This window comes from Pezoporus occidentalis, unplaced genomic scaffold (genome assembly GCF_034315485.1).
Source record: "Pezoporus occidentalis ecotype Australia unplaced genomic scaffold, CSIRO_AGI_Poc_V1 ctg17, whole genome shotgun sequence".
NCBI lineage: Eukaryota > Metazoa > Chordata > Aves > Psittaciformes > Psittacidae > Pezoporus > Pezoporus occidentalis.
Window position 1 is genome coordinate 2,538,229 of NW_026913531.1, and position 15,282 is coordinate 2,553,510.

The following is a 15,282-nucleotide window of genomic DNA, read 5'->3' on the forward strand; positions in this document are numbered from 1 at the left end:
ACTATGACATTTTTTAGAAGTTGTCAGTTTAATAACTAATACCATGAATGGACTAACATAATTTAAAAATGGAAAAAAGATTTTGCACTATAAGATATGCAGAAGTTTATTGAAAATATCCGCATGTAAATAATACCTTTTCTATATTTAGGCGCCCTAATCAAGTGTATGAAAACTTCCACATTCACTCAGTGGGTATGTAATTTTCCACTCACTTTTCTTGTAGGGATTTAGCTTGGAACAAAATTAAAATTATTCACCCCAATGCCTTCTCCTCTTTACCATCTCTGATCAAACTGTAAGTATTTGTGTATCTTTTACATTCAAATGTTCACATTTGTCTTGCAAGAGCATACAAGAATTTAATAACTTAGTGCCCCAGCAGAAATCAAAGCTTTCTTTTTTCTCATCTTCTGGTCTGTTGAATCCATATCTAAATGCCTGCTTTGTTGTACTTCACCATCCCCCACAGGTATTATGGCAAAGCTGCATATAACACTGTGTAATCAGAATGATTTGGGGTTCATGAAGTTGTCGATGCATCTGCATCTTTGTTTAATTTGTTAGCATTTTAGTCTCTTGTAGCAGCGGGGAATATTTCATTTTAGTTGTGTTTCAGGACTAAGGAATGGGATTAAAATTTAAATAAGAAGCGTTTTTCAGTACACATCTTTATTTCATCATTCCTTATTTGATGGAATAGTTTTTCTTCTGTAGTAAATTCAAAACATCAGCCATCAGTTTTGCAGGCCTTGATCACAGCACTTCTCAGTCCTTACTAACTTTTTCCTATTTCCCATTGTCATTGTAATGCCTCTTTAAAAAATGAGTCCCAGGGAAAAAAAAATCCCCTGGAGTCATCCTGCTGCAAGATTGTCACAAAAGTACACTGCTAGGCATTTGTTCATAGGTAATCCAGTTGCTGCTGGGAAACCTAAACTTTAAAGGGGTACTAATTTCTGTTGATGTGCAAAGCCACCTGAATAGTCCATAAAGACAATATTGTCTATGACATCCCTTTTGGAGCCCTCCTCAAACTTTCCTACTTTGTGAGGGGAGTAGTAAGTCGTGCCTTTGGTCAGTAGCATAGAACAGTCAGAAAGAGTTAAAGAAAAAAGCCCTTTAACACACACACTGTAACAGTGCAGTAGTGTTCCCTAAAATGCTAGTCTCTAACCCTGGTTTGGCTCAAGTCAGGGGTCATTTTTAGCATTGCAGTAGGACCAGAATTTTACCTTTTGTATTTAACTGTCTTGTGAGCAAGAGGACACACACTAAATCAGATAGGTAGAACACCAGTTCATCAACATACCTTTTTTATGTCTAGCCCTTAGATTTCAGTAGACAGTCCAAGAGACAGGAACTTTGATGTTCAGCCTTGGGCATAAAAGGATTTCAGTAACATCAGACTCCCCTTCTTCCTTGTTCTTGACTGTTGACCATTTGAAGTATTGCAGTGTAGGTAATTGTGAAGAGGACTGAAAAGGCTCATAGAATAAATGAAAGAAAAAGGGAAAAATAGAGAAAAGAGTACCTCTGGGCTCCCCCCTGTTTGAATACTATATCACTTTTTTTTTCTCCTGTTTTACTTTTCTGAAGTTATATATACATGTTCATCAGCGCTGTCTTCCCTCAGCTCCTCAGGCAAACCTCAGCTAAGAACTGTCACCTTCATCTGCTCCAGCCCAGACCCATCCTACCCTGAAACACGTCTTCCTCATACACCTGACTTGCTCCCTCTGGAGCTTTCAGGGCAGCCATGCCCTCTAGCATCCCACTGAATCTTTTAAACTGGGAAGCTGTTCTGGTACCGGCTTTCTTTAATTCAAACAATGTAATGAACAGATTTTAAATTCATTTGCTCATCTCAAAACTGCCACTATGAATGTTTGGAGTCAAAATTTGGCAGCAGAGACTTAGCTAAATGCTAGATGCTACTGTTAGCATTCTGCTGGACGCATAGGTGCATACTCCTGAGTGGTGCTGCAGCTTTGCTCTGCTGACTGAGGCCTCTGTTTAATGTAGTCATTTTTGATTGAGTTAGAAAAGTCTAATCTGTTTTTCCAACATGACGCTTCTAGAGTTAAAGAAAAAAGATGAAAACCCATAAGCTGATTTTTATTTGCTGTTATGCAGGGATGTGTCATCCAACCTTTTGTCCTCTTTTCCTGTGACGGGGCTACATGGTTTAACTCATTTAAAATTAACAGGAAATCATGCCCTACAAAGTTTGATATCATCTGAAAATTTTCCAGAACTCAAGTGAGTATATCATTAAAACTAATAAGCCACATTTGTGTTCGTGTGCAATGGAAGGTGTGTCAGTGTGTAATGCATGTTACTTTGTATTGTCAGTCTTTGATCTGTGCTATTAAAACTAAAGCAAATATGATAAAAATGATAGACTTCTTTTATTATGCTCACTTTTAACTGAAGAAACTATGAAGAGTTTTGAAATATTAACCCCAGTACTTGCTTAATATGAGCCACATCTGCTTCCTGGTGATATGTTTCGAAAGCTGTTAAAACAATATTGCTAGCAGCTTAGTGATATGTCTGTCTACTGGATTGTGCTTACAGGACATATATTTGGTCAGAACACAGCAAATACCAAGGGAAGAATATACTTCTGGAGTTCCAAAATATTTGACCTCACTTGTTTGACCATGGTTTTTTTCTGTTATCTTTTGATTAAGATTCAGATAATACTTTGCCATTATTACTAAAACATTTTGATGCTCATAATTTTCTGCTGGATGCTCTGTGATACGGGAAGGAAATGTTCTCTAGAGATCATCTGCAGCTCTGCCTGTCACTGGATGACCACAGAGAAATCACCATGACTTCAGGGCATTAGGGAGTGTCCCCTAATTCTCTCTTGATTTTTACATTTTAATTAGAGATTGCCAAATGCAACATATATTTTTTTCTATGTTTTACTGTAAAATGCTTGCTACCATAAAATCTGAAACAATGAGTGTGCACATAGTTACAGAATCACAGAATGGTTGATGTCGGAAGGGAACTCTGGAAGTCGTCTTGTGCAACCCACACTACTCAGGCAGGGTCACCTGGAACCAGTTGCCCAGGACCATGTCCAAACAACTTCTGAATGTCTCCAAGGAGGGAAACTCCATTCTTATGTCTTCACTAGGTTTGCCTTTTGCACTGGCAAAGTCCTATGAGTCTTAGTAGCCAGACAACTCAAGATTTTACCACTAATGAAAAGAACTGAATTGTTTGGAATTATCAGTAAGGGAGTCATGAGTAGGAGTGCGGAGCAGATTAAAACTGCAATGGCACGAGAATGCTCTACGAGCTGAGCCCAGCCTGTTGTGGCAAGTTTTGAGGAAGTAAAGTCAGGCTGCCATCCACTCCCTCCTTCTTGATCTGATACTTTGATTCAGCACTGTAAAGAACTCAGTGTTTGCTTCATTCATCATAACTGTAACTTCTCATTCACCAGCAACCCCACACCTTTGCAATGCAGAAAATAACCTTGTGTTCCCTGCTGCTTAATCAAAAATCAGAAATAAAAGGCATTCCTTGCTGTGGAAGAATTATCAAGGATACAGATGTCATCAGAAAGATAAGCAATAGAGAGAAATAGATTCAGCCAGTGTTTCTAAAAGAGTTTAGTTCAACAAAGTCCAAATCTAATCACCCACATCAAATAAGCACCAGCCATTAAAAGGATCGCTTCCAGCACTTTATGGCTGAGAGGTTTTGTTTTTTGTTGTTTGTTTTTTGGTTAGGGATTTTTATTTCTTTTTTGTTGAATATATTTTTCATGAGAAATTCCACTCTCACCAAGAAAAGCTGATACTTATTTCTCTGCCATGCAAAGTATGTTTTGTCCTCTGTGTTCTGGGTACCAGTCCTTCTGTGCAATTACGCTTTGCACACACATTAGCAGCACTCACCAATTTTAGGCCTATCTGTATATCCTAGTAACCCGGGGGGGGGTGGAAAGACCTAAAACTAGAGAGGATAGGAAACAGAAGTCTTGCTCTTTAAAGATAATTTAAAAGCAGTTGGGGTTTTTTGCCTACTTCATCAAAGTAGTGGACTGGTACAATGTGAGAGGTCCACATTTTCAATGTATGACAGGCTAGCAGGCTGGTAGAAGCACAACAGCTTCTGGAAATCTGCCATTATTAAGCACACAGATCTATTTGAATGATAAGAGAATACATTTATTAGTCCCTTGAGCCCAAAATATCTACTATGGCTGATCATTTCTGCAGTTGTATCAATGACTTCTAAAAGGTCAGAAGCCACAAGTTACAGTGATCACCTTGCACAACTGTCAGTGTTTCTTTTGAGAAGTTTTTGTTTTCTTGTTTTTTGTGGGGAATATTTTTTTTTTAATATCCAGAAAAGGGGAATTTCTAGTTGGAGACTGAGGTTGGATTTAGCCCACCTGACTAGCTATGGAGCTATGGGTTAGTCTAGTCATCTATGAGTTTAATTATAGTTTATTTAAGAAGGGCTTCTGGGAAATGTGTTAAAAAATGTTCAGTTGAGATCATCTTATTTTAAAAGATGGCATGCATGGAAATGAATTAGAAATTAAGTATTTAAATATGCTGGCATGAGGTTGCTTAATAGTTGGATCTTGGTTATCTTAAATTTCCTTGGAGTACCTTAAAAACACCTTATGAAGCTTTTTGCATTTGGGTACAAGGGTACACATTTTTGTTGCTAATTCACAACAAAAATGTAAGTATATAGAATCTAAATGCCCCAAAATGCACTAATTTGAAATCACTTTAGAGTTTTAGAGTTTAGATTTCTCTCCTTTGTACCAGGCTTTTGGCTAGTGCACAAGTTTAAGTCCTGTTGGCACTGCGCCTGATTCCGACTGATTTCTTTGCAGATTTCCCAGGGGGTTAGAGGTTGCTTGGAATGCTCATTATGATAATTTACATGATTAACCTGTTGAAAGTAATCTGATAGGAGGATCTAATTCTGTTTTATTCCTTTTAAGTTAAGTCAGAATAACTTTGCCTCTTTAGCTTTGATTTTTTTTTCATTTATTGGGCTTTTGGAATTCAGGTGACCTGTTAGGTTTTACTTTGTACTATTGGCAAACTGTGCAAATTAAATATCTCTGCTTCCAAAGCATAGAATTATCTGAGGAATAGAAGAAATAGTTTATAGAACCTGAGTGTATTCAGTGCTTCCATGTTACACCAGATTTTGCATATCCCCAAAGGAATTGGATTCAAAACATACCAGAAATGAGCAATTTTCTGACAAAAGAAGCCCTCAGAATCATTTGAAACTCAGACCTATCCTCAGTGATGTGTTAGGGATGACCTTCAAAGAGTTAGGAATAAACATCCAGTGTCTTGCAGTGACCATGTTCATTTATAAGACAATTAATAAAGTAAAACCTGTTCTTCAGTGACATTTGTTTTCACCCACAGGGCCTTTCTAACTCGTTCACCTCTTGGTTTACAGCAGTGCTTTCATGATTTGTATGCAAAACACAATCTCCTTTTTTCCATTTTACTGAGAAAAGAGTTGGGTATGGGAAGAGATGGATAAAATTTAAATTCCAAAAGGTCTCGTTGTCCCCAAAGTAGAGAAATTCCATTTGAGAAGTAATGTTTTAGTTTTGTCTGTTAGGCAGGTAGACGCAGCTGTGATCTGTGGATCCACTTTTTTTAAAGAAACCATTAAGAAAGTAACATGGAGAAACTGTTGGGTTACACTGTAAAATCATTCAAAATCATAAAATAGTAATACAGCTCTAAGAGAAACATTCACGCAGTGGCAAGGCGGATATCTCCCAGTTTCATATCTCCCATGAAAATGCATAAGCGCTTTTAAATGTTTCATTGTGCCTTTACTAAAATTAGCCTAGAAATCATTTGCATTTCTGTTGTGGAATTTTATTTGTGAGTCCTCATTTTGTATTATCATGACTGATTTTTACCCACAGATATTTTTGCTTTCAGTCCTGGCTATTTAAACATGTTCCTCTGTGCTAATAGCAGAGGAGCAGTACAATCCAGTAACCCTGCTGCTAAACCGCTATCTTGGCATGCTTCCTTATTCTTCTACAGGGTTATGGAAATGCCTTATGCTTACCAGTGCTGTGCCTTTGGAGCTTGTGAGAGCCACTACAAAATCTCCAGCCAGTGGAGCAAAGATGAGAATAGCAGCATTGACGATTTCCACAGGAAGGATGTGGGGTTGTTACAGATTCAAGGTAATCGCCATCTTTGGCTTTTAAATCTGCCTGAAATCTATGAGCAGTCTCTGATGTCAAACAAATCCAATACTCTTACAGTCACAGATGCAGCCTCTCACTGTCTCTTGCCCAGCGTTATGCTGTTGAGGCATTCCTGTGCTTAGCAAACTCATTTTTTTCAGGTCTGTCTGTCAGAAATCTCACTCGCTCATCTTTCTGTCCAAATAACAATGTAATAACGTGGGAAGTGAAATCTTCCCTTTATGTGTGAGACAGGGAAGCGATGCTGGTATGTAACTTCATACAAGAGCAGCCCAGCAAAGATCAGGTTTCTCGCCAGCCTTGGAAGTAGCAACGCATCCTTGGCTCTCCTGCTGTGCACATGCTTCAGGATGACTCACAGAGCTTATGTGGCTACTTTGGCATACCTGCTGATATATTTTCCAGCACTTCCTGTGTACCAGAGAGTGCATCTGCTCTCCAGGACAGCAGACTACTGTATTTTTCTTCCCCTTCAGCCCAAGGTCTGTTACTTGACCTGTTACCTGCTATGTAGGTGCACGTATACATGTTACACCATCCTGCTGCTTTCTGTCCTATCTCCACTCTGCAGACCAGTAAGTCTCCAAGTTCAGGCTATCCCCAGTAAGAATACACCCAAGAACACACAGTGATGACTTAAGAAACAGAAAAACTCAAGTTAATTCTTAGTAGCCTGGCACAGCAGCAGAATTCATGTTTTGAACTCCTCCCTAGGCAGTCATCACACTGGCAATTGGGTAACAAGAATGTGATCATTTTCACAGCACTGATTGTGCCAACTTTTTAAATAATCCTGAGTACAGTAATTCAAAACCAAGTAGGCATGTGTCTGCTTCTGCTCACAGTTTGGCAGGGAGAAGGGCAAGAGCAGGCCTTAAATACCACAGACAGGATTGCAATTTGTACTAAAAGAAGTTTTCCTGAAAATCTGGGTATTTTCTCCCCCACAGATGAGCGTGACTTTGAAGACTTTTTTCTTGACTTTGAAGAAGATTTGAAAGCTCATCATTCAGTGCAATGCTCACCTTCTCCAGGTATGACACTGCCAGACAGACAGGAATCCAAGCACAATATTACCAGATACTCTAGGTGCAGAACAAACTGTATCTGACACTAGTAGAGTAAGGTGGTATTTTCCAATAAAGTGGTGAGATTAATACAAATACATTGCACAATAATATAAAAGTTTGCACTGAAATGCAGAAAACTATTCAGGTATTAAATTCATCTATTAGTGTAACAAAAGTTCTACCCAGTCCTGAATCAGATCCTCACTCCTAGTCCTTTCTGGGGAGTGAGAGAGCAAAGACTCTGTTCTACCAAGACACAGATGATAAAAGGCAGCAGAATCTTTGCTCACTCAGTCTTTTGTAAAGCTGAAGTAATTCTTCTGAACTTTTCTGAGTTACTCTACACGAGCTTCTTGAACAACACACAGTTTAGTTGAATGTCTAGAAAATACCAAACAGTACTATATTGCTGCACACAGTCCATTGCAAAGAACTCTCTGCATAACTCCTGTTATTTCCTTTATAGAATAGTGCATCTCTGGCTTCTCAGTGTGGCAGAAAGGAAAAATAAATACACTGGTTGAATTGCAAGCGTACAGGCCACTAGTTCCACTGAAAGTTTCCCTTAAGGCAAGGAAAGAAACATGTCTCCCTGGAAGGTTGCTCCTAGCTTAAAGATCTGTGGTTATAAGGTTTGCTTGCTTGATTCAGCATTTTCCCTAACCATTCTTTCATTGTGAAACATAAACAAAAATACCCAAGTGACAACCTAGGACTTTAGCGTATATTCCAAGCCAAGATTCCTTTTTGGAACAGCAAATAATAATAGGTTTTTTTAAGTTATGTAGTAGGAAAGGCAGGGAGCCAAAGAATTTAGAACCATTTGACCATCACGTACTCTCCTATGGCCTAAATGTAATTACTGCTTTCACAAAAATGTCGCTGTCTTCAAGGTAAGGTATCACCAGACTCAAGAGAAAACTTGGCTTCCATGTTGATCTTTCAAATGGTATCTTAGAAAAACTTGACACAATAGATGCTTATGTCTACTTGATGGCAACAGCTGTAGTCATATGGAGCGCATCTGAGCTGCAGGGACTGTGTCTTCATGGAGAAGCACAGACCATTGTAAAGGACTTCCTTTGAGAGAAGATAACTGGCTTGTACCAAGATAAATAATGTTTCTCAGGCTGCAGAACATTCAGCTTCAACTGCACAGCATATGAACCTCAGTTTATGAGAATATACACCAGGCTTCGATCATAATGACCTGAATTCAGCCACAGCTCATTAGAAGCTCCTCTGAAAAGGCAGCACTTTGAAATGAAAGGACAATCTCAATTTTCGTCATCCATGTAACAACATGTTATAAGACAACCAAAGTGCATCTGTTGATATCCACTACACCACACTTCACCAGGATTCAATAGCAGCCTGCCCTAGTTTAGTGAGGGGTATCTTTTTCAGCTTTTTTCACACACTGACAAACTTTACAGCATTTCTTGAAACTACTGACTGAACATTGACATTGCAGTTGTACTGCTAGGCACAAAAGGAAACCCATACACTATTTGACTTAAGGGACACAGGCTCATGTAACACAACATGCAACATGCATGTTATCAAGGTCTCAAATTACTGCAAAGGAAGAGCAAATTCACAGGTCCCCTTCTGGACTGAAACTCATTGCTTGGCTGTGCTGAGAATCTGCACGAAGCAGTGAAATCTTTGCACTTTAGAAAGTGCAAAATTGATGTTTGCTTCACATGGGTTTTCCATGATCTTTTTCGTTTTGTCATTTCAGGTCCCTTCAAACCATGTGACCATCTGTTTGGTAGCTGGCTGATCCGAATTGGAGTGTGGACCATAGTGGGTTTGACCTTTATTTGCAATGCACTGGTGTCTGCTACAGTTTTCAGATCTCCATTGTATATGTCCTCCATAAAACTGTTGATCAGTTTAATAGCTATTGTAAATGCCTTGATGGGTCTGGCCAGCGGAGTTCTGGCTAGTGTGGATGCCTCAACTTTTGGTAGCTTTGCTCAGTACGGAGCACGGTGGGAAAGTGGAATTGGTTGCCAAATAACTGGGCTTCTCTCCATTTTTGCCTCAGAGGCTTCCATTTTCCTCCTTACCATAGCTGCACTTGAACGTGCATTCTCTGTAAAACACGCTACAAAGTTTGAAACAAAATCTTCCATTGCTAGCATAAAAATTGCCATTTTCTTTTGCTTTATGTTGGCACTAATCATTGCAATGATACCCCTCCTCACTGGGAGTGAGTATGGGGTTTCTCCACTATGTTTACCGCTACCATTTGGAGAACCCACTGCTATGGGCTACATGGTAGCGCTGGTATTGTTGAACTCCCTTTGTTTTCTGGTAATGACTATTGCTTATACAAAGCTCTACTGTAGTTTAGAAAAGGGAGAACTAGACAACATGTGGGATTGCTCTATGGTCAAACATATAGCCTTGTTACTTTTTACTAATTGCATTCTTTATTGCCCTGTGGCCTTCTTATCTTTTTCCTCCTTACTAAACCTTACTTTTATCAGCCCAGAAGTGATTAAGTCAATACTGCTGGTGATTGTCCCACTGCCTGCATGTCTAAACCCACTCCTTTATATACTTTTCAATCCACACTTTAAGGAGGACTTGGGAAGCCTTCGGAAGCAAACTTTGTTATGGAGGAGATCAAAACATGCTAGTCTGATCTCTGTGAATTCAGAAGACATAGAAAAACAATCTTGTGACTCAACACAAGCATTGGTAACCTTCACAAGTGCCAGCATATCATATGATATGCCTAGCAGCAATTCACTAATGCCATCATCTTATCAAATGACAGAAAGCTGCAATCTTTCATCAGTTGCATTTGTTCCATGTCACTAGTTTCAGTGGCATTCCAGAAAATATCTATGTTTACAAAATTTTTAATCCCAAAAGTAGGTATGGATGTGTGTATACACGCTGGAGAGTGCCTCTGAGTTACTGTTACACACATCAGAAAACAGACAGTGACAAAACTTGCAGCAGGCTGAAAATCAAATACTTGAGCCTTCTCAGCCTGCTTCCAAAATGCTGGGATGAAGAGAGAAACTGAAAGTTGCTGCAGTGTGCGCAGTTGTATCAGCTGCTCTCTTTTGAAGTAGCACTACTCAGAAAGGCATCAGTTGTTCAAGAGCAAAATTAGCATGTTAACTTGGTAAGCTGTTTTCTCAAAGCATCACCTGGGGCAGTTTTATGAGCTTGGGTTCTCTCCCCTTCCCCTCTTCCCTACTATTGTAATTTGGGTTTAATAATAGTTTTTAAGTGCCATGATAGTTTTTATAAGCATCCTTGTATGGCCCTTATTCAGCAAGGTATCTAAATGGAAGAGCAGTCCTATTAAGCTAATAAAGGATATTAATATCATAAATTTAAAGCAGCTTAAGAAAGAAGTGATTTGGTCACATTTTGTAAGTAGCTACTTCTGTGAAACAGAAGTTTGAGAGCAGAGGACTGCTCATTCAAGAGCGAAGAATCTGGTAGGATCAACTTTTAGAAATAAAGGTGCGCATTGTTGACAATGGTGGTAATAGTACCATCTGTCACCAAAAATCTCTAAATTCAAATTGGATATATTGCCAAAAAAGGTATTGGATCAGCTACTGGAATTCAGGGACTTGTGATGGCTGTGGTTCAGGAAAAGATTAGGTTAGATTAATAAAGAGTTCCTCTATGGCTCTAAATCTGTTAACACTTTGCTGAATCAAGGCATGTATGTTTACACATTAGAAGCATCCCAGTTAGAGATGAAAGGCTTCAGGCCTTCCTTTGCCAAGTCTACTGTGAAAATAGACCACAGAGCCACCTTCACTTCCCTAGAATATCAGTCTTTGACCTTGGCCAAGCCATCAGGGTATATTCCAGTATCCTTTTCTCAGAGCTGGCACCTTTTGCTTGAGTGAGCTGATCATTTAAGACATACAAGTGCACAAATCTAATCTTTTTTTTGTTGTTAAAAATAGCTCCCCAAGGAGTAACATTTAATAGCCCAGTGCTCACTGCTCAGTTAATGGCCACTCAACCTCCAGGTGAATTAGACTAATTTTTAACATTACCAAGGTTAGGCTAGCCCGGTAATTATGGTAATCAGTTACAGATGATCTCTGTTTTTCATCTGTTACTGTATATAAAACTTGCTGGGACTCAAAGGACAGATTTTTCACAATGAAGAATTTGTTGCCAACAATGGATATGCCTTGATTTTCTTGTCCATTCACACTGGCATGTTTTCAGTTTTGCAGCTACAGATGGCATCAGTTGACTTTGGCTGACATGTTCATCCTTCAGGAAAAAACATGAACCAATGCTAAAATTATGTATGACAAAGTCAGCTGAGAACTTATCTTAATCCTTTATCTCTTGTGGGTTTTGAAGCAGTGCAGCATACAGCTGCAGAAGGATGCCTGAAACCACTTTGGATTAAACAGAGGATCAGTCAACCATTGCACAATACCTATTACCATGTTTACTTAGCTTTAATTTAACTGGGGTCCATCTGTGCTGCTCTGCTTAATGTCAGTGAAATTCCTTTCAGCTCGCTATATTTAAGAAGTTTGTAAAGTGATTTGAGAAGCAAAATAAGGTTATAATTCTAAAGGCTAGTTAAAGAAAGCTTCTTTTATCAGAACTTTTCTAGCTTGCAGAAAGTCCTAAAGGCTTTGTGTCTTATTTTTATAAGCATGTTTGAAATATTTTGATCAGATATTTTAAACTTGAAATTGTTAACATTCATTTAATAGATTTTTAAAGGAAAATGTGTAAATATAGAACTGTATTTATTATTAGAGTGAAATGCAACCACAGTAAAGGACATGAGATTAAGCCCTGTACAGTTTCATATTGATATTTGCTATATTTTCTGCTCATATATATTACTAAATTCATTATCTGTAAATAATATAATGTAAATGTGTAGTGATTGTAAATAGGTGACATGGTTTCTTTTCTATCAGTGTTCCAACATATGTAAGTTGTAATAAAATGTGACTACACAGTAAAGAGCATTTAATCAGGACCTAACACCTCACAAAATTGCATTCATTCTCAATTAATCCTTCCCAAGTCTTAAGCTAACCTCCCGAATGTCCGAAATTCTTGGCAAACTATAAATGACTGGTTGTGTGCTCTCATTAGGAGCCCAGGGAGGGGAAAAAAAGAGAAAAATGTTTCATTTCAACACAAAGTCTTTGACCAAAACTTCCCTCACGGACCCTTACGAACAGATCCTGCTCCCTGTGCACACTGTCCACATCTCAGTGATGACCTCTCACAATTGCTATGTGCAAGATTGGCTTCTCCAGCTGTGTGACAAGGGCATGCATCAGGTCAGGTGATGAATGTTACCAGCAGGCTTCAGACCATACTGGACCACATGAGGGAGGAGGTTCTACTGCACTAGGCTGCTGCTTCTGCTGAGACAGCAAATTCTCCCATATGCGTCCTGATTTTCATTCCAGTCCCTTATGTGGCAGATGAAACAGGCCAGGGGATTACAAAACAGCTGGAAATTTATCTGATACATACAAAGAGGCCATCACTTTTTCAGCTTTACAGGAGTGGGCTTCACTTACTTCCTCTGACTGTTGTATGAAACACTGGAACAATCATCTCATTATCAGCTGTTTCTCTGTCATCAGTTTAGGATGCTATCTGAAAGTTAAGGTCTTGTTGAAATCCTCATTACACAGCCACTTGAGAGAGGCTTAAATGATTAAAAATGTTTGTAGCAAAATTAATGTTCTTCCTGTAGGACGACATGGAAGTGGAGACAGAAGAGTAAGTTAAACATGAATACAGGAAAGCTAATAATAAAAGACCAGAACTAGGATCACAGCAGCAACAACAGTGTTAGAAAATCCTTTCCAGATCCATGAGGCACAGTGATTGTGCAGAAGCTCTCGGGTGCTGCCGGAGAGCACAGCTCAAACTCCAGCAGAGCTGCACTGCTTCCACCAGCAAAAGGACCAGCCATATTAAGCACCTCATGTTCTCTTTCAATAACACGTGCCAACCAGGGGACAAATCTGTCATTCTGCAATGGTGTTATTTTAAAATACGTAGGTACTATTGTATGTTACCTAATCTAAGCTTAGGAAATTGATTCCATCAGGTCTTTATTTGTCTTTGCTTGAAGAGTCCCAGCTATGTGAGATTAGAAATTTTAAAGAAAAATAGAGATTTACCCATGCTAATAAAGTAGAAGCAACTCCATGTGTTACACCTAACACTTGCAAGCATACTGGAAAGAAAAGGCAGTATCAACATTACAAACATCTTGTTCACATAATGACTATCACAGGCTCGTGCTCCAGTGACTCTGGAGACATAGGAAATATGAATGCGTTCTCTTCATAAAACAATTTGTTGTGGCATTGTCAGAATTATCTAAGGATCCAATCTCAGTCATAGGAAAAAAACAAACATTAAGAATATTCCTCTTGAGAGCTGGCCCACAGCCAGGATCTCTGAAAGTCTCAGTCACAGACAGAGTCCACTCAAAATCCCTATTTAATCTTTTCACACGTGGCAATGTTTTCCGCTTGTCAAGTAAAAAAAATGCTTCATTAACAAGGGAAAAAACTGCCCACCTGTGAACCCAAAGACTTGCACTAAGTATTATGCATCGATGTACCATGAGTCTTCTCCAACTGGCCCTGAAAGTCTCAGGACTCTTAACACTCCAAGGAAATTTCAAACATCTCCTTTTTCATCTGGTGTCATTCTTGATATGTAATCACTGTTTTGACAGGTGTCTGCAGTTACTAGTTTGGTTCCATGCTAACGACAGCTTCTCAGGACTATCTGCAGATGTCACTGCAGTGATTATCAGCACTTCCAGTTTATGACGTTTCCTGAAGAGCTCTCCCAGCCTTCTAAGAAAAAAGTAACTGGGGAGATTGTTCTACTAGAAACAGGTTTTGTCTCCTGTAGGAAGTACCACAGCTGCCTGTGAAACTCTCCTAGGCCTCTTTTCTGGTTAACTATGAAAATGAATCCAGAAAGTTTTGTGTGGCCAGAGAGTGAATTCTAGGATATGAAATCAGTCTTAAATCTGCAGTGTTAACAAGTTAACAGCGCTCCTCTGCCTGAACATCATCATCAGTCAGCAGACGAAAGAGGATCCAAGACCATTGTTCCAGGGAAGTACATAGAAGAGATGATTGATGAGAACATGTCTAAACCATGGCAAACTAACCTAGTGGAAAAACCAGACATCGGCATCTTAATTCATGAACTGGGAAAATAGCTCCCTGACTGAATGCCCTACTGTGAATGCAAAGTATGAGGAGTTTTGCTTTATTTGATCTACCCTTGTCCCAGTATACTGACAATTCTTCATACTGTTGGATTTTCCAGTGGGTTGGTTGGTTGGCTCTGTTGGGGGGGGGGTAAGGTTTGGGCAGCTGTTCAGCCACAGATTCACCCAAAAGCTGTTACCTTCCTGTTCATACAAAACCTGCTTCTCTGGATGATGCTGATACTCAATGCCATCCCTCCATGCCTCTCTGTCCCATTGTCATCCTGCTTCTGGCTTATACTCAAGATGTGCCTCTGGGATTCCAGAAAGCTTTGCAGTTTTGGGGACATGTGCTCTCACTCACATTTGTCTGATTAAGAGATCACCTCCTAGTTTCAAGTAACCTTCTTCTCAAATTAGAGAATCAACAATATGAGTTATTAAAGCTGTTGATGTTATAGGCTATATACCATATAGCTAGGTCTGTATTACCAAGTCGTGTCCTTCACTTATGGAAATCGTGCTATCAAGTCAGCAGAGGCTGATGCGGAGGCAGTGACAGGAACTGCCAGTCACGCATTGCACTAATATGCAATAACTGCAGAAACAAAGCATTCCCATGAAAAGAAAATAATTTTAAAAGCACCTTTATACAAGGGTCAGTAGCAAACAAACAATAAATGATTGTGTTTTATTGGCTTCAGCAAGTGTTAGGTTTGATGAGCTGACAAGCTATTCAT

General features: G+C 39.2%; 1 protein-coding gene across 2 annotated transcripts in view; it reads left to right on the top strand.

Moving 5' to 3' along the window:
- The window catches only part of LGR5 (leucine rich repeat containing G protein-coupled receptor 5), a 90,414-nt gene extending 79,624 nt beyond the window's left edge, over nucleotides 1-10,790 (top strand). For both annotated transcript variants that reach the window (XM_062613736.1, XM_062613735.1), the window contains 5 exons: nucleotides 227-298; nucleotides 2,137-2,262; nucleotides 6,075-6,220; nucleotides 7,195-7,278; nucleotides 9,059-10,790. In XM_062613736.1, coding sequence (XP_062469720.1) covers nucleotides 227-298; nucleotides 2,137-2,262; nucleotides 6,075-6,220; nucleotides 7,195-7,278; nucleotides 9,059-10,149 — 1,519 coding nt within the window. In that variant the 3' untranslated portion in view covers nucleotides 10,150-10,790. The remainder of the gene's footprint in view (nucleotides 1-226; nucleotides 299-2,136; nucleotides 2,263-6,074; nucleotides 6,221-7,194; nucleotides 7,279-9,058) is intronic.
- The last annotated feature ends 4,492 nt before the right edge of the window (nucleotides 10,791-15,282 follow it).